The following is a 19594-nucleotide window of genomic DNA, read 5'->3' on the forward strand; positions in this document are numbered from 1 at the left end:
CTGGCTATACAGCTTTATTTTGTTTTGTTTTGTTTTTGTTTTTGAGACTGGGTTTCTCTGTGTAATAGTTCTGGCTGTTCTGGAACTTGCATTGTAGACCAGGCTGGCCTTGAACTCACAGAGATCCACCTGCCTCCACCTCACCTCCAGAATGCTGGGATTATGGTCGTGCACCACCATGCCTGGCTATGCATCTTAATTTTAAATAATATTTTAATTTCTCAGGAACTTCCTTTCACTTTAGACTAAACTTAGAGATGGTGTTCTGTTAGCACCTAATGCATTTAGTGAGCTATCTGAGAGGGTTGTTTTTTTCTTTTAGATATTTTTTTTAGCATGTACTAAGTCAACAACATGATTTTTCCCCCCTTTGGGTTTCTCTCTTTAAAAAAAAAAGATTTATTAATTTATTTTATATGCATTGGTGTTTTGCCTACATGTATGTTTGCATGCATGTATGTCCAGAGGATGCCTGAACACCTTAGACCTGGAGTTAGACAGTTGTGAACTGCCATATGGGTGGTGGGAATTGAACCTGAGTTCTCTGGAAAAGCCAGTGCTCTTAACTGCTGAGTCATCTCTCCATCCCCAGGGTTATTATTACATTCTCTACTGACTGTGGAATAACTAGATACCTTGGTCTTAGTCTTTTTGGGAATTTTATCTCCTCCTGGTTCACTCCACTCCAAATTATAGATACTGGTAGTTAGATAATTCTTGGCATCTGGGATATTATATTCTCTTTCCTTTACAGTAAGTAAGCCTGCTTGACCCTTGGCCTCAAACTAGCACTGGAGGTGTCCACATAAGTTTCCATGCATTTAAATTAATTGGATCAACAAGTAAAACTGACTCCAGTAAATAGGACAGGAATGTATTGATTACAGTTTTAGATCACCATAACCAGTGACTGGAAAACCAGGAGACTAGGTCAGACAGGCAGTGACATGCAAGTTACTGTAATTGTAAAGTTTATGGGCGTATAGTATATACTTGGCTATTTACTGTGCATCTCATACCCATTCAGCTCTGTGGATATAAAAGCAGACTCATTAGGCATCCCCAATTGCCAGCCTCTTCATCTAGCATTGTTTCTACTTTTAGAACCCAGGCTGAGCAAGCCATGAGGAACAAGCCAGTAAGCAGCATCCCTCATGGCCTCAGCATCAGCTCCAGCCTCCGGATTCCAGCCCTGCTTGAGTTCCTGTTCTGACTTCTTTTGCTAATGAATTGTGATGGGAAAGGGAAAACTGAATAAATCCTTTCCTCCCCAAATTGCTTTGGTCATGGTGCTTCTTCAGAGCAACAGTAACGCTAACTTACTCACACAGGCTGGTACCCCAAAATGTCTATGACCTCTGATTTGGGTATTTTCAGAAGTGGGTTAAAACCAGGTTTCACTAGTTAACAAAAGAACTGCTCGGAATATTTTATTTCCGTGCCCATAATCCCTTCCACTAAACGAACTCTTTAAAGCAGCCTAGGTCCAACAGTGTTTCAGCTTCACTGAGCTAGCCGTGGCAGTTTGGAACAGGTCTTTACTATAGGAGTGTACCGAGTTATTCCAATTAAAGCTTGGGGTGATGGTTTCATGGGGGCACCAGTGTCAAGTCCTGGCAGGATCGGAGCTGGGGTGGGGGATGGGGAGGTGTCAGAACGCTCCTGGACTTCGATCCGGCGGAAACCCCGCCTCTCGGACGCCTGCAGGGCCGCGGCGTGGCCGTATCCCAGGCGACGGCTGGCCGTCTCAGGGTGAGACCATGGTCTCCGTGCCGGAGTTTTACTCCAGGAGGAAGCAGTACGACGGGCAATCCTCTACCCCGCTGGACGTAAGTGCAGCCTGGTCGCACTTTCTCAGGGCCAGTGACAGGCGGGCAGTGCTGACCGGGACCTGCCCTCGGTGTGGCGGGCTGTGTGGCAGGCACCGTGGGTGCCCAGCGGCTTTCGATGGGGAGGCTGGGGTGGCGCTTGTCCTGTGCTCGTGCTCGGGCTCCTCCACAGGCGGGTCGTCGCCTTCATCTTGTGCCCACGGTTCCCAAGAACGTGGGGCATATTTGCCTCCAAACACAAAAGTAGAGAGGTGTGTTGTCGGAATGGAATTCTGTCTGGCTCCCCACACAGATGTGTAGATTATTATGAAAGTCCATTCCTCTCTGTTATGTTGTGAGATAGGTAGTCTTACTGCTGGAGAAGCAGACCAGCTCCGGACCCAGGAAGGGCAAAGGCTGGTTGTTTGTCCCCAGCTACTGTGCAAAATTCTGTCCCTGAAGGTCAGAGACAACGTTAGAGCCCCTCCTCCTCCTTAAAGTTTCTCCGTAGCCCTGGCTGTCCTAGAACTCACTCTGTATAGACCAGGCTGGCCTTGAACTCAGAGATCTGCCTCTGCCTCTGCAGGAATTAAAGGCGCCGCCTCCACCGCCTGATTGACTGTTCCTTTCTTTTTCTTTTTTTGAGGAGTTTAACTTGAGGGCCTAGATTAAAGGTTGCTCTATGGCATCCTCTGAATGGTTGTGACTAGCCTTGAGCTAAAGTTCTTTCCTCCTTCTCCCTCCCCATCTTCTGCTTTCCCGTTCTCCTACTTTACTTCTTTCATCCTCTCATCGTTTCCTTATTGAAACAAGAAGAATGAAACCAAGTGAAAACAGAAGGATGAAGGGATGGTTTAGTCGTTAAGAGCCCTGCTCTTCCACAGGAGCCACAGTCAATTTCCAGCAACCACAAATCTGCTGTGACTTTTGGTAACTCCAACTCCAGGAGATCCGATGCCCTCTTATGATCTCTTCCAGCATTACACACGGGAGGTGTACAGACAGGCACACAAGCAAAACACCCTTATACACAAAATAAAATTAAAGCAAAGGCTGGATGTCACTCGTATGAGTCCTTACCTAGCATGCACCCACCCCTGTTTCGGATGCTGATCCCCAGCACCACGTAAACCGGGTGTAAGAGTGCATGCCTGTAATCCCAGGGAAGAGGTAGAGACAGGAGGATAAGAATTAAAGGTTCACCTGGTGCTGGTGGCTCAGGCCTGTAATTCTCGCAGAGGCAGGCAGATCTCTGTATATGAGGCTAACCTTGTCTACAGATTGAGCTTCAGGACAGCCAGGACTACACAGAGAAACCCTGTTTCAACAAACAAAACAAAAAAGGAAAGAAAAGGAACTCAAGGTCAGCTTCAATGAGATTAATTAGGTAGATTTAAGGAACTAGCAGGAGGAATGAAAGGTTTTATGGGGACATGTGGGTTGTAAAGTGAATTTATAGCTGATGCAATCATTTCGTTTTACAGCAATGTGGATTACGATTGGGGATGTGGTACTGGAAAGATGAAACCAAAACTCTGGAATTTAGAAGGTAAAGCGTAACCAAAAAAAAAAAAAAAAAAAAAAAGATTTAAGACATTTTTTTTTATCACTGTTATATGTGCTGGGGTGGGGGTGGGAGATGAGGGGATCGATAATAAGCCATACAGAGAAGTCTATAAACTAAAATTAGCTGGGCGGTGGTGACACATGCCTTTAATCCCAGTACTCCTGCGGCAGAGGCAGGTGGATCTCTGTGAATTCGAGGCTAGCCTGGTCTAGTTCCAGGACAGCTTCCAAAGCCACAGAGAAACCCCTGTCTCGAAGAAAACAAAAACAAAAAACTAAAATTAAATTCCATCGTCTGAAAATGATTTTGCTGACCAGCCTTTAATGACATTGTTTTCTTCTTTCCATTTCTTTTTTTAAAATGTGTACAGCCCTGGCTGGCTGTCCTGGACCTAGCTCTGTAGCCAACAAAATAAGTGTTTAACAAATGTTTATTAACCATGTTCTGTTAACTATCTGTTAACTGGGGACCAAATGAAAGGGCAGGGAAAGGGAATTGTAGACCGGGATACAAGTGAAAAGCAGAGTCAGAATTAACTATGCTGAGAGAGGGGGGAGTGGACAGCATTAAGCACGATGTTTGGATAAAATCAACAAGCTGTAATACCCAAATGTGAAGGAAGAAAGAGGAGTAGGCGGCTACATTGCTCCCCAGGTAACTGGGTGGCATTGCTATTCCTGAACACACAGGAAAACAGTGTGCTGTTTAAGGTTGCTATGACAGGCTTCCGTGAAAACGTCTGTTAGAATGTTGACCAGGTGAGGCTGGAGGTCAAGAAAAGAGTTGGCTAGCCACATGTAGTTTGTACTTAAATTATAAAAATATAAAGACATTAGATGTCTTGTCAGATAATTCCAAGACCACATTAGGGTCAAAATCAAGTTTCTGTTTTAATTTTGTCATACAGTACTGGAGCTTGAGCCCAGGGCCTTGCACATGTCAGGCAAGCATTCTACCATTAGATTCCAGCAAGCATTTACACACACACACACACACACACACACTCCCTCCCCCCCCAATCTCTTTGACCCTCTTCCCAATGGGGGTCTCTTTCTTTTTCACCCCTCCCCCACGCCACCACCACAAACAGTCCAAGTGCTGGAACCTTCACAGAGCAATGATCCTGAGATCTGCTCTGCCTCCTGCCCATGCCTATAATCTCTAAGCTTCACTTCTTCTTAGGTGTGAAAATGATGGCAGTAATATTTTTCTCATAAAGTGGTTATGAGGATGAGATGGTCCCTGAAAGTCCCTGGCCTGTCACAAGTACTCAATAAACTTTGAAAGCCCTCTACATTCATGAGCTTCCTTTGTGTGACAGTACTACAAGACGTTCAGACAGAAGTTTTTTTGTGCATGATGACATCCTAGAAGCTGCTGTGAGTTGGAGGTATTAATCTTCCTCTTGCTAGTGGCCCCATGTGTTCATACATCTCGGGAGTTGAACACTGCTAATACATACCAATCTTCGGACTACGTGAGCTATGGCCCCATAGGATCAGCTTTCTCTGGGAAAAGGTCCCTAATCATCTCCTTCTCATTGCAGTTTCACGCCTACAATAGAGCTCAAGGAGAAAGGCAAGAAAGGGAAGGCAGTTCACTTCGCTGAAACGGACGGTCCAGCTTCAGAAAGGTGGCTCCAGCAGATTTGCTTGTCTATACAAACTCAAAGAGATACTGGTCCTGCTTTCCTAGGTTGCCATGCAAATATCCATCAAGGGAAACACAGGCAGTGTCTCTACAGCAGGAGTTAGAAGCAGCCCCTAGGCATTCATTCCTTTGATAATGTGGCTATTAGTGCATTTCAAACTTGTTACAGTTATAGTTTTTTATTAGTCTGAAAATACTAGTGACACCAGATTTTCATTTATATCCATTCTAACATCCATTCTTCCAAGTGCTGGGGATAAAAGCCTCACACATTCTAGCAAACATCCTACCACTGAACTACATGCTCAACCCATTAAGGGATTTAAAGGACCTTTTTGAAAGCTGAGCATGCAGGCCTTTAACCCCAGCACTCAAAACGCAGAGGCAGGTGGATCTCTAAGGTGGAGGCCAGCCTGGTCTACCAAGTGAGTTCCAGGACAGCCAGGGCTACACAAAGAAACCCTGTCTTGAAAAAAAAAATCAGCAAAAATAATCTATTTGGTTTACATTTTATATCAGTACACATGCTTCTACTCCTGTAATAAATACAATGATCAAGTGTACTGTGACACAATACTGCATTAAATGGCACCCATGCATGACATCCAAGCTCTCATTACTTTACAAGCAAGTTCCTCGTGCATCTCAGGACATACTAGATAAAACTAAATTCTTTAAAATACTCTCTGAAGGGCTGGAGAGATGGCTCAGAGGTTAAGCGCACTGGCGGCTCTTTCAGAGATCTTGAGTTCAATTCCCAGCAACCACATGGTGGTTCACAACCATTTGTAATGAGATCTGGTGCCCTCTTCTGGCCTGTAGGGATGCAGGCAGACAGAACGTTGTATGCATAATAAATGAATAAACCTTTAAAAAAAAAAACAAAAAAAACTCTCTGAGGGCTAGGGCAGTGGCTTAGAGGTTAAGGGAACTGGCTGCTTGCTGTTCCTCTAAGATCTGACACAGATTTGACTGAAAGAACCAGAAGCGTGGCTCACAAGGGACTGTAATTCCACTTGGGGGAATCCAACACCCCCTTCTGGCCTCCGAGAGCACTGCATGAATGTGGTACACAGACTTAAAAGCAGGCAAAACACCCATCCATACATATAAAATAAAAATAAATCTTAAAACAACAAAACCACCACCTGAGACTATTATATTCCCAAACAGGTTGACAGATAAAAGATTTGCCTCGAGGGATGAAAAGTCAGTGAAAGCCTTGGACAAACGAAGTCAGCAGGGCTATGTCACGCTGGATGATGTCAAGTGTGAGCCCCTTTCTTCCTCCCACTCCACGTGATTGACAGCCCCCAGCTCCCGGTGCCACGCCTTGCCTCTATTTAACTAACTGCTTCCTTCTCTCCTTCCAGTCGTTGCCTTGCTTTCCCTCCAAGACACTGAAATGCAGCGGGTCTGTTCTTTCACAACGTTCATGAGGTAAAGCTGATGAGACAGCACACACCTTTCCCCCTTCTCTTGGAAGGGGAAATAAGTGAAACAGACCTAGGGGGCAGCAATGGGTTTCTCAGAAGATAACATGGTGTCTCTGTGCAAGCCATCCCTTCAGAGACTAGACTAGACAGTGTGGGTGAGACATCTGAGGTCACAGGGGCCCCAAGTCACAGGTGCTCTAAAGTCCTGGAGCAAGGGGTAAGAGCAAATTGCACATAGGCGAAAGAATGGGAGAAGAGAACTTTGCTTCACGTGTTTCTGTGCTCTTGTTTGTATTTTGAGATGGGGCCATGCTGCAGAGGAGTTAGGAGTTTTCCTGTTAGTTATGTTTGGTAGCCCAGGCTGACCTAGGACTTAAAATCTTCCCGATTGCTGGGATCACGGGTGTGAACCACCATGCTCAGCTCTGTCCATTTTTACAAACAATGGAAGTATTATTACCAACAGAGCAAATATTTGTGAAGTGAAAAAAAATAATACGTTAATACTTTGGTATCTGACTTCGCAGAAATAAGTCTTTTTCCGATGCTTTTTCCATCTTCATCACAAAGGGTAGAATTATTTTAAATAGTAAGTTAACTGTGTGGTAGGTTTGGAACCATATATTTCTATTTACTCTCACACTGTGTCCCCATTGTTTTTCACGGGTAACCTAATGTTTGAAATCGGGAGTATTGATTTCTTTTTTCTCTTTTACCTCAAAATTTCCCTGTAGAAATAAGAATCTTGACAGCTTCCTTATGGCCCTGTTGTACTATCTGTCTTATTACTTGGAGAAAATCTCAATGGAAAAGAAACCCCAAAGCTACATGGTGTGAGTAAGATTTTATGAATGCTTGAGAGTTTTTATTACTGTCGGTGCTGTTGTCTAGGATGAAGGGGTGACGGCATCTCTTAAGTCACTCTGGTCTAGGAAGACGGTTTTCTCATGGGAGGACTTGCTCTGTTTCAAAGCTCACTGAGCAATTCACACAGGAATTCTAACAAGCCCAGATCGACACTGCTCAATGATGAGATATAATGAAAGCCACAGGCAGAGTCAGGTGCATCTCTGTGAGTTTGAGGTCAGCCTGGTCTACACAGCAAGTAGCCAGGGCCATTTGTTACACAAAGAAGCCCTGTCTTGGGAAAAAACATCTAATAATGTGTCCTAAAAATATAAAAAGGAGAGGCTGGAGAGATAGCTCAGCAGTTAAGAGCACTGGCTTCTTTTCCACAAAACTCAGGTTCCATTCCCAACAGCCATATGGCAGCTCATAACTGTCTGCAACCCTAGTTCCAAGAGATCTGACATGCTCCTGCAGACATACGTGCAAGCAAAACGCCAATACATGTGAAACAAAAAATATTTTTTAAAAATAGAGAAATATGGTAATGTAAATTTAAAATGTTGTTTTATCCAACCTAATGACTTAAAAATATTACAATGGTGATATGTAGTCAATACTAGGATGTTAATATTTTAAAATGATTCTTTCTTCTAAAAGGTTGCATTCTTTCCTTTGTGTGTGTATACATTATATGCATGTGTGTGCATGTCATATATATGTATGTGTATGCATGTGGTATATGCATGTGTTTGCAACGTGGGACGTAGCATTCTCATCCACATATGAGCATGTGGAGGCCTGAGGGCTATGTCAGTGTCTTCCTCCGACACTCCCTGGTGTTTTGAGACAGGGCCTTGCTGTTTTTCAGCTAGGCTAGCTGGCTTGAGCACCCCAGGGATTTGCCTGTTTCATTTCCCCTTAGAGCTGAGGTCAGAGATGCCTGCTGCCATGTCAGTTTTCACTTGGGTGTTGGGGATCTGAAGTACGGTCCTTAAGCCTGAGCAGCAACCATGTCACCTACTAAACTGTCTCCCCAGCCCCTTAGGATGTTATTATCACTTTTTCTATAATCTTCAGAATCTGGTGTCCCTTATTTATTCATTTGTTTATTTTTATGTGCATCAGTGTTTTTCCTGCATATATATCTGTGTGAGGATGTCAGATCCCCTGGAACTGTAGTTACAGACAGATGTGAGCTGATATGTGGGTGCTGGAGATTGAACCTGGGTCCTCTGGAAGAGCAGCTGGTTCTCTTAACCACTAAATCATCTCTCCAGCCCCTTATGTTTATAGCATTTCAATTCAGATGAACCACTCTAAGCACTAAGAAGGCACTTACAGCTAGTGATATCAGTACAGAGCCATGCAATACTCCCCTCCCTACCCCTCTGCTTTCTCTTCTCATGTGCTTTGTTGGTTTGTTTAGAGACAGGGTTTCTCTGTGTAACAGTCCTAGCTATCCTGAAACTCCCTCTTTAGGCCAGGCTGGCCTTGAACTCACAGAGATCCACTTGTCTCTGTCTCCTGAGTACTGGTGTGGGCCACCGCCACCCAGCTACTCTCTTGGTTTTTGTGCTTACAAAATTCATGTTAAAAGGTGTGTGAGTGTCTAATAACAAAAAGTAAGGTGTTTTATAAAGTAGAAAATAAAGCATTCTCTATCAAAGGAAAATCGACACATTTTCTTAACCTGTCTGTAGAAAACTTGACTGTGCCTAGTTGCCTAGAGATAAATACCAGAGCCAAAATCTGGGAACTTGGAGTCCTGAACACAACAATGCCTCCCAGGCTTGGTGACCTTTCACAAACTGTGGAACTTTCCAAGTGCCCAGGCTGTCCTCCACCCCCACCCCACCCTGTATGTGTGGAACCAACTCAATGATTTAGCTGTTAGGAATGCTGGGGAGAGCCATTATTTTGTTGCTACAGAACGTTTTTAAAATATAGAACTCTTGTATCTGATCAAGCAGTTGGAGAAACATTTTGTGACCTGATAGGTGTCCCTGAATAGCAGTTTTGTAAGGAACCAGATCAGACACTACTGTGCCTGTAGTGCTACCATGATTTGCAACAGAGTGTTATTTCAGGGTGGCATTTCACAGCAGGGCAGCCAGAGCATGAAGCGTTTCTATGGCAGCATCAAAAGCTAAAGCCAACTGTGGCTTACTAGGCTTGGAGAGTCCTCCCATTCCCAAACTGAACTCAGAAGGCTTTTATGGCTCTTTGGCTTGTTATAGTCTTCTGGTTCCTTCTAATTCTGAGGCTTATGACTAATCTAGCAAAGATATTTGTTTTATATATTAATTTATAAGCAGCAGAGAAGAAAGGTCTTCTGGTAAGTTTTTAAATGCACTGGAAGTAACTAGAACCCAGTGGTGTAGGAAAAGAAACCAATGGGTTATGAAAATCATGATCACCTTTCATTTTCATATATTCAAGAGTCTCTTGGTTTACTTCTTTATAACAGTTAAATATAGATTGTGTTGGGGTATTTGCACAGAGGGAAATATTTGATTTCAGTCCCACAAAGTTAATAAATGTCATGCCCTTAGATCCTAACAAACTGGCTGTACAAGTGGTATTGCTTTCATCCCTCTTGTTATTTATTTTAAAATTTTCCTGTCTCTTTGATAGATAGATGATAATTGTAGACTGGGCATGGTGGAACATGCCTTTGATCCCAGCACTTGGGAGGCATTGGCAGGTGAATCTCTATGATTTGAGGTCAGCCTCATCTACATAATGAGTTCTGAGCCAACCAGGGCTACATAATGAAATAGCCTATCTCAATGAATAATAATAATAATAATAATAATTTTGCTGTTTTTGAAGATTTTTTTTTTGAGAGTCATTTAGCCCAGGATGGCCTCGACTTCCCAAATGCTGGGATTATGGGCATACGCTACCATGCTCAGCTCAGAATTGAATATCTTCATTCATAAAACTTCTCTGTCTGATTTTGGATAATGTTTTTTTTAAAGAATTTCCAGAAGAGGTCTTATGGGCCCAAAATTTATAATCACTTCCATGTCTCTTTAAATTCTTTTCAAAATTTTTTCATAGAATTATGTCAATTGTGTGGTAACAGCAATATATGTAATATACCACTCTCAACAAAATTGTCAGTGTCTCAGTTTTCATTTTTGGTGCTACTAGGAATCAGATCTAAGGTCCCAAACATGCATTCCATCCCTATCCCTTCATTTGCATTTCGAAGACCATGTTTGTCAGTTCAGGTGAATCACTGTGTATCTAAAGACTGTTTAAGGGTTGGGGATGCAGCTTAGTTGGTAGAGAGCTTACCTAACATACACAGAGCCCTGAGTTTGATCCCTAGTACTGCACACACCTGGTATGGTGGTGTAGCCTCTGATCTCAGCACTTGGGAGGTAGAGGCAGAAAGATCAGAAGTTCACATCCTCAGCTACACAGTGAGTTCAAGTCTAGCCTGGGCTATATGGTACTCGAGCCCCCCCACCCCACACACACACAAATGTTTGAGACCATGTTGCAGAAGTAAAAACAGCGAAACCGTGGAGGGGAATGATTATCCAACACCAAATTCTGACGCAAGGAGCCAGCGCTGCCTAGAAGTCTGTACTGAGGTTATATTTCCTTTGACTTTGGTTCATGGCTTTTCCCCTTCTTTCCACTTCAACGGGGCTTTAAAATGATGCATTAGTTTTAATTGTGTGTAGGTGTGTGTCTGCATGTCGGGATGTGCACGTGAGTGCAGGTATTTTTGGAGGCCAGAGAAGTCGGATCCTCTGGAATCGGAGTTACAGGTCAGGGACCATGTGGGTGCAGGGAACTGAACCTGGGTCCTGTGCCAGAGCAACAGGTGTTCTTAACTACTGCTTCATCTCTCCAGCCCTAGCTTCATTTTTGTTTACATTAATCTTCTAAAGTTACATTTATTTAGTGTGTGTGTGTGTGTGTGTGTGTGTGTGTGTGTGAAGGTCAGAGGACAATTTGCTGGAGTCTGTTCTCTCACTGGGTAAGATCCCAGGGACTGAAGTCATGTCATCAGGTCTAATGGCAAGCACCCTTACCTGCTGAGCTATTTTGAAAACCATTACTAAGGTTCCTTATGTATTTTACTAGGTGAGTCCCCAGCCTCATAGTCTGTGGGATGATTGTTTTAACTTTTCCTGAGCTCTCTCCAGAATCTGGAGATGGCGTCACACGGGAACTCTGTACTTTAAGCAAGAACCTCAGGATAGTTTTCCTTTATAATGAGTAAAACCTGAGAACCGTTGTCTAAATGTTGGAAAGCATCCCTTGGTGGCTGTTTAAGTCTCTATAGCAAGAGAACAGGGTTAGCTAGTGGCACCTCTGGCCAAAGAGGGTGAGGGCTACTTGAAGGCAGCTGGGAGGCAGGCTCTGGTATGTGACAAGCAGGCTGTGTATGGAGGGTGTGTTTGGACTCTATAACAGCTGGGATCTTAAAGCTGAAGCCCACTTTCTTTATTCCAGAATCTCGTTTTAACTCCAGTGACTCACAGGCCTTCCTTCCATTGCCTGTGATAATTGGTTGTGCTTTTTAAATGTCCATGTTATTCTTAAACTCCTCCCTCTCCACTCACTGCATGTCTCCATACAGGTTTTCTTTTGTTTTGTTGTTTGTTCTTTGTTTTTCAAGTCAGGATTTCTCTATGTAGCCCTGGCTCTGTAAACCAGGCTGGTCTCAAACACACAGAGATCCACCTGCCTCTGCCTCCTAAGTGCTGGGGTTAAAAGCGAGCGCCACCTCTCCCCACAATCCCCCCCCCCCCCCCGTCTTTGTGCAGTAATTCACTTCAGAAGGAGCAGTCATTTGTCACTATTGAGAGCACATTTGATTCACTTTCCAGTGACACTTGACAGTATTGTCAACAGTACTGTTCCCTACCATGCTGTGCAGTACTTCAGACTTCAGACCTGCTGTAACATAAGAATTCGTGTCTTTTAAAAAGTTCATTTGCAATTCAATCAGAACTGGACTGTGTTTTTGTAGGGAAGTGATGTTCCCACACTTGATGCCAAAATCCCGAGTACTGGCCAGCAGAAATGGTTCCCAACCAAACAGAGCTGAGCTCAGAACTGGGAGCACCCACATACAGACCCGGAATGCCTGAACTTAATGGCAACATCAGGGCCTTGGGGAAAACTGAGGTGGCAAGGAGTCTCCACAAGTGTTTTAGAAATAGCAGGGATGGAAGGAGGCAGCTGCCCAGCAACCAGTGCCGATAATTTGTTACTGGAGAGTTCTATAGGTATTAGGATTCACTGTGAATATAGTTGAGGATACATAAAGAACATTGAGTATGAGGGATCGATCTATACAAGCGACATTCACCCAAATTTGAGATGCTGACTTCAGCAGTTGATAGCCATAAGAGACTTTGAGGGGCTTCAGAGATGGCTTGGCAGTTAAGAGCACTGGATGCTTTCCCAGAGGTCCAGGTTTCAGGCCCAGCTCCCACATGGTGGCTCACAGCCATCCATATCTCTTGTTCAGTGCCCTCATCTGCTATGCTGTGACCAGGCACCTACACATTGCCTGCACACACATGCAGGCAAAAAACCTCAAGCAAACAGAATAAAAAATAAGTGTCTTTTCCAAAAGAAAAGGAGAATTTTTGAGGATTTTCTCTATGCCAAAACTCAAGGAAGTCAAATTGGCAAGTGGTTTGTTGACTCACTACTATTTTTTTCAAAATAGCCTACATTCTTTCTTAAAAATTGCTCATTAATGTAGACTTACACCAGAATTAATCCACCTTGTCTCTCTCCCTACCCGCAGAGGCCTGGTAGAGAAAAAAGAGATGGAGCTGGTTATGATCAAGTTAGAAGATGCACAGAAGTACCTGGCGCAGAAATACTGCATCCTCGTGCTGGGTGTGGGCATGGCAGATAAGCATCACATGAACTGTGGAAAGTACGCATGCGCTTCTGCTACCCTTAGGCTGGCACATCCCTAGCACCTTCCCATTTGATTTCTGGTTCCCTCGAGAAAGTGATCCCTCTAACAGGGCTCAGGTGAGAATCCGTTCCAAGCGCTAATATCCATGTTGAGAGAGCCAAGTAAGTATGGAACGCATCTCAGAGTCTCAGCCGGCATTGTATAAACTGCTCCATCTTGCGATGACATCACTTGTTCTCTCTGTGGAATCTTATGCAGCTGAGGACCTGGGCTGCTTGGCTGTCTCAGGAGGAGACAATGTGATAGCCAGTGTTGGGGGGGGGGAGGGGGAGGGGGAGGGGAGGCGGGCAGTGTCTGCTTCTCTTGCAGCAACCGCAGCTGTGAGGACCACCATCGTGGGAAAATGTTTTCGCTTTGTTTTGTTTTGTTTTACTCTGAGGATGACAGTGCCTAAATACTGCCTTTCCTGTGTGCTTCCTTTTACTTGTTTTTTGTTTGTTTTGTAGACAGTCTCAGTAGCAGATGGAGGTGTGCTGTTGTGTGTGGGAGCCCATGCAAGCCACCATTCTTTACACATATGCTCTATTCATATATATTCTTTGTATGTAGTCTCAATAGCAGTTATAGGAATTCCATCATGTGTGTTGGCCCATTTGATTCACCATTCTTTGTGAACATATGTATGGTTTGAGCTTTGTTTTTTGTTTCCTAATATTTTTTGCTTTGAACATCTTTATCCACATTACACTGGGGCTCTTTCCTTATGACTTATTACCCAGAACATATTTAACTAGAAAGTGCAAACTGTTAAATGCCCGTGTTACATACTGCCAGTTAATAGCAGGCGGGGTATGCCAGTGATGCATGCCCATAAAATGAAGCCCCTGGGAGGCTGAGGCAAGTGGATCACTTGAAGACCTCCCTGGGTAGCACAGTGATGGCCCCAATCTCAAAAAGTAAGCAAAGGAAGTAGAAGATTCCAGAGCTTTCCCCAGCCCGCCTGTGGAGCCATGTGGGGCCAGGAGCCTTAGTTCATGAAGGTTAAGAAATCCTCTGTGGACGGCTGGTGGTAGCCCAAGCCTTTCATCCCAGTACTCTGGAGGCAGAGTAAGCAGATGTCTGAGTTTGAGGCCAGCCTCAACTACAGGGCAAGTTTCAGGATAGCCAGAGGAACTCTGTCTTGAAAAAAATAATCTTCTATTACCATCCATTTTAAATTTACCAAGGCAGAAATGGGAATTTGCATAGCTAGAAAGCGTATGTATAGATAGCACTATGACCATAGCAAGCATTGGTCATATGTTCTATTTCTTGTTTACTGCAACTTACATACGTTAGGAAGATGGTCCACATTTTTATTTATGTGAATTTTTCCAACTTATTTCTAATACTGTTTGCTAATCACACATGTTCTTCCTGGGTTAAATTATTTATCTTTCTTTCTTAGTTTTAAAACCTCACATGAAAAATGCTACATTTTGATCCATTTGAAATGTGTCATATGCTTCAGGTGAACTATGAATCTAAGATACTTTTTCTTTACTAATGTTCCATTTCCAATACCATTTATTAGTCATTTTCTCTATTACAGCATTTTTGTTTATAAGACGTTGATTTTTTCTAGTAGTTTATTTCAACCTTGGATTTTATTGATTGGTGTTTGTTTTAAACATAATTTTACAAATTATTTTTTAATAGTTAACATTTTTATTGAATACATTTTTCATACAATATATTTTGATCATGTTTTTCCCTCCTCTAATTCCTTCGAGTTCCTTCCTACCTCCCTATCATCCAACTTTATGTTTTCTTTCGGTTTCTCTTATTTTTCTTGAAACAGGGTTTCTCAGTGCAGCCTTGGCTATCCCAGAACTCGCTCTGTAGACCAAACTCATAGAGCTCTATTGATGTTTATTAAGGATCAGGAGAAACAAATAGGCTGAATAGATGTTTATTCATGGAGAAATAACTCACAACATAGACAGATGAACACCAGCAGGTTCCTGATCCCAAGGATGCCTCCCAATGTGCTCCTGTCCCCGTGCTGGAAGCAAGAGAGCTCTCCAAGCCCCCTCCTCAGCCTTAGTTCCCCCCAGGTCACCTCAGGCCCTGTCTCCATCCCCAATGGGTGTGGTCCACACCACAGGTGCCCACAAGGTGAATATCTCACTACAGAGCGCTGCCTGTCTCTTCCTCCTTTGTGCTGAAATTGAAGGCCTATGCCACCAACTCCCATCTCATGTCTCTCTCTTTAAAAAAAAAAAAAAAAAAAAACTACAACAACACACACACATACGCAAATCTGAAGTACTTAACACACCCTCAGTGCCTATCCAGCAGAAAAAGTAGTGCCAAATATAAATGCAAAGAGAAAAATGTGAGGAGTCTGTGGGGTTGGGGGTAGCCGTCAGTGGAAAGATGAGAGGCGGCTAGCTAGCATCATGGAAATACAGAGAGAGAACTGGACTTGAATCTCAGCATCAGCTTCCTTGATGTAACATAGAAGTCACAGTGCTGACTCCCTTGAGGAGACAGTAGAAGAATGAAATATCACAGCCAATGGGAAGTTCTTAGCATGTCCTTGGCCTGTGATAAGGAAGAGCATCATGGCAGGAGGGCACAATAGAAGAAAGCTGCTTATGAAGTGGACAGTGAGGGAGAACCCAGAGACAGAGCCCCTGGCAAGGCACATTCCCAGGCCTACTTCCTCCACCTGACACCCCCCCCACACACACACACCTGATAGTGCCATCAGCTGGCAACCTAGTCTGTTGTCTCGGGACCATCCAGATCCAAATCATGAAAGGGCCACCAGTTAGAATCCTACATTATGTGGACAATGAACTTATCACATATAGTTGTGATTTGTTATATTTCAGGGAGAAAATATCAGATACGCAGAAAGACTGGAAATTCTTTGAGGTAAGCCCCTTGCTTTGGGGACTTCATTTGCTCTGAAAACAGCGCACAACAATGACCAGTAGCCATTCGGCAGGCACATGTCTTCAACAGATATCCTTTTTTTAAAAGGATGATAACATATTGTGTGTTGTACCTTAGAATTTGGACCCAATTTTCTACCCATACATGTGAGTACACAGGTAATTCTGTACAGCTTCTAGGGATATTGAGCAGTTGGGTCACCCCGGCTTGTGCCTACTTAATGGGGACAGTGGGAGTTTTTCATAGCATTTCTGGGCATTGTGATTCTTCTGTTTTCTCTTTCAGTCCTTTTATACTTTCTGTACATGCATAGCTTGGATTGTTTTCCGACGTCAGTACCTGACAGAGATAGAGGAAGAAGTAGGAAGGCTTTTTCGTACCAATATGTTCAACATTCCCCGAAGGAAGCGTGAGGATGAAGAATCAGGAGGAGAGAAGAAACGCATGACATTGGTACAATTTCGGTACGACCTCTTATTTTTTTTCTTTCTGTTTTGTGTGTGTGTGTGTGTGTGTGTGTGTGTGTGTGTGTGTGTGTGTGTGTGTTGTGTGTGTGTAGCCTCAAACCTGTAATCTTTGTACCTTATCTGGGATACAAGCTTGCACGTGGCATCTGGCTCAGCTATGGCCATGGGACCTTTCCTCCGCTCAAGGACATTTGTAAGAAATAGGACAATGTAACATGACTGTCACCCCTCCTTCCCACAGGAAAATGATGGCAAAACGTCCGGCGATTAAAAAGGCCATGGACATGCGCTCCCCGGTCTTGTCTACACTGCTGCCATCTCTCAGAGAAAAAGCTCAAAACATCGTTGAAAAAAAATATGTGGCAGGCATCAAACTTCCACCCCGAACGCAGAAGGAAAGAGCAAGTCTGGAGTCTATGATCCTGCCAGTGTAAGTAGCCCAAGGAGGGTCACGGGAAAGTTGTGAGCGGTGCCTCCTGGTGGAGCTGAGAAGGCCAGAGGCATCTGTTCCCATGCCAACCACTGACCCGGTGACCAGAGCTCCCCCACTGAAGAACACCCGAACTAGAAAAAATAAAATCCTAGAAGTTGTGCTAGGCTCTAAATAGTTGTAGCCTGAAGGAATGAGGGCCAGACTGCTTACAGCTCCTTAGGTCTATTCTAAGTATTCATGTTGGGGAGATGTAGGTAGAGCCAGAAGAGAATCTTGTTATGATTCAGTTTGGGGCTTGTAACACAGGTTCTAATAGGTCTTAATAATAAAAGTCTGGAGTCAGATATTGGGGGTGAAAGCTGATGGACCAGAGAAGAACAGACAGCCACTAGAGCTCGTGCCTCTCTGAAATCCTCAGACTGAAAAGAGACCAAGTTCCTGTCTCCTCCCATCTATATTCCTCTTTGCCCAGCATCTGACTTCCTGTCTGTCTGTACAGACCTCCAGATCTCTATGGTTAGCTAGTGGCTAGCTCCACCCGCTGATCTTCAGGCAAGCTCTATTTGTTAGAGTATAAACAAGATACTACAGGGGCTGGTGTTTGTAAGACCACAGTGATGGGTATGGAAACAGGTCTGGCTTTTTAAAGTATCTGTATGTCTTAACGAGAGAGAGAGAGAGAGAGAGAGAGAGAGAGAGAGAGAGAGAGAGAGAGAGAGAGTCTGTCTGTCTGTCTGTCTGTCTGTGTGATCATCACAGACTGATAATCACAGTCACAAGCACAACTGTGAATCACAGCCTTTGGCCTTCCCATTTACTGGATTAACCATAGCAGTAATTCTCCTTGCAGAGTTGGCATCTTGGGGGAGCCTCGACATCTGTTCAACCCTCATACTCTTCTCCCTCTTGAATCAGAAGAAAATGGGAAACAGAGCGCAAGAAATTCTTCCATAATAGAGAGAAGTAACACAATTGAGGACACACTGGACTTGGTCATAACAACACTATCTTCGCAAAACACCTGCCCTAAATAATCCAGTTTGTTTTGGTTCTTTATTCCGGTCCTTATATTTGAAGTAAACTACTTTGACTTAACACTATGTAGGATTAATATTTATTGTCATGAAATAACCGCTTAAAACATTCAAGATTCCTTGGCTCAGGTTGTTCTTTTAATAGTTACTAACTGATTAATAAAGAATTTTAGAAAGCTCTTAAAAAGCACATTTTCCTACCTTTACTAGTTTTTTTTCTTTGTGTACATGTGTGTTAATGTGTGTAGGAGGGAGCCCTTGTGTGTGCAGGTGAGCATGTGGAGCCCAGAGGACTACCCTGATTATTATTTCTTAGATGCTATTCACCTTATTACCATGTTAATTTTTAATTACATATACTTATATATTTTACTTTTAAGTTATTTGCTATGTGTGCATTTGAGAGAAACAGAGGCACCACCACTGCCCAACCAGAAATGAGTCTTAATGTAAGTAAATTCAGAAAATTATTTAGGAGGTGGCAGAGTTCCAGGACAGAATGCCACAAAAGGAGCCACAGGAATGAGGAAATGGGAAACAATCTCCCTGGGGTTGGGATGGTTCATCACCACCGTCAACCAGATTGAGAATAGCCATGGAAAAACACCTCTGTGTAAGTCTGTGAAGGTGTTTCCAGAAAGGCATAACTAAGAATGGAACACCAGTCCTGAGGGTGGGTAGCACCGTGGCCCGGGCCTCAGTTCCAGAATTACTGACACAGCAGCTCACAAGTACCTGTAAGTCCAGGTCCGGGGAACCCGGCAATCTCTTCTGGTCCCACAGGTACCAGGCAAGCACATGGCGTGCAGAGATGCATGCAGGAAAACCACTGGTGCATAAAATAAAAACAAATGAATGAATAAAAATAAATTTAAAAAAAGGAGAGAGAGCTGGGCACCAGAATTCTCTTTCAGTTTCCTGACTGCACATGTAACATGACCAGCTGTGTTCCTACTGTGATAGTGCATCAAGATACTTTAGACCAGAGGTTCTCAACCTTCCTAATGCTGCCACCCTTTAATACAGTTCCTCCTGTGGTAGTGACCCCCCCCAACCATAAAGTTACTTTGTTGCTACTTTGTAACAGTAACTCTGTAAGTATCTGTGATGGCCTTAGGTGACTCCTGCGAAAGGCTGGTTGGACCCCTAGATGGGTCTGGACCCACAGAACAACTGCTTCAGATAGACACTAAAGTGCTTTGGAGGATGGTTGGGATAAATGAGTACTGTATCACCTTGGATCTTACGCAGTCCCTTGTGGATAACCTGACCGGTGCTCTGTGCCTTGCTGGGTCTATGAGGAACTCAAGAAACAGAAAGTGGGTTCCATGCAGAAGAGCTGAATGAGGACATGAGGGCTGGGAAACTGAAGAGGAGAACATGCGGGAAATGTTAAATGTGAAGTGGAGACCAAGGACTTAGCAGTGGGCTGACTGTTCATTCAAAGGTAATGAGAACAGAGGAATGGAGGGCCCCACATCTCATTTCCATTGGAGAGTTAG

The 19594-nt window shown here is 43.7% G+C and overlaps 1 protein-coding gene across 1 annotated transcript; it reads left to right on the plus strand.

Moving 5' to 3' along the window:
* The first annotated feature begins 1753 nt into the window (after nucleotides 1-1753).
* Nucleotides 1754-18158, plus strand: Ppp1r36 (protein phosphatase 1 regulatory subunit 36). The gene is made up of 11 exons (XM_051196034.1): nucleotides 1754-1829; nucleotides 3293-3357; nucleotides 4922-5008; nucleotides 6199-6296; nucleotides 6399-6465; nucleotides 7196-7294; nucleotides 13096-13230; nucleotides 16095-16137; nucleotides 16444-16622; nucleotides 16867-17055; nucleotides 17909-18158. Exons 1-11 carry the CDS (start codon nucleotides 1761-1763, stop codon nucleotides 18090-18092), a joined length of 1215 nt encoding a protein of 404 aa, XP_051051991.1. The 5' UTR covers nucleotides 1754-1760; the 3' UTR covers nucleotides 18093-18158.
* The last annotated feature ends 1436 nt before the right edge of the window (nucleotides 18159-19594 follow it).

This window comes from Phodopus roborovskii, unplaced genomic scaffold (assembly GCF_943737965.1).
Source record: "Phodopus roborovskii unplaced genomic scaffold, PHOROB, whole genome shotgun sequence".
NCBI classification, from domain to species: domain Eukaryota; kingdom Metazoa; phylum Chordata; class Mammalia; order Rodentia; family Cricetidae; genus Phodopus; species Phodopus roborovskii.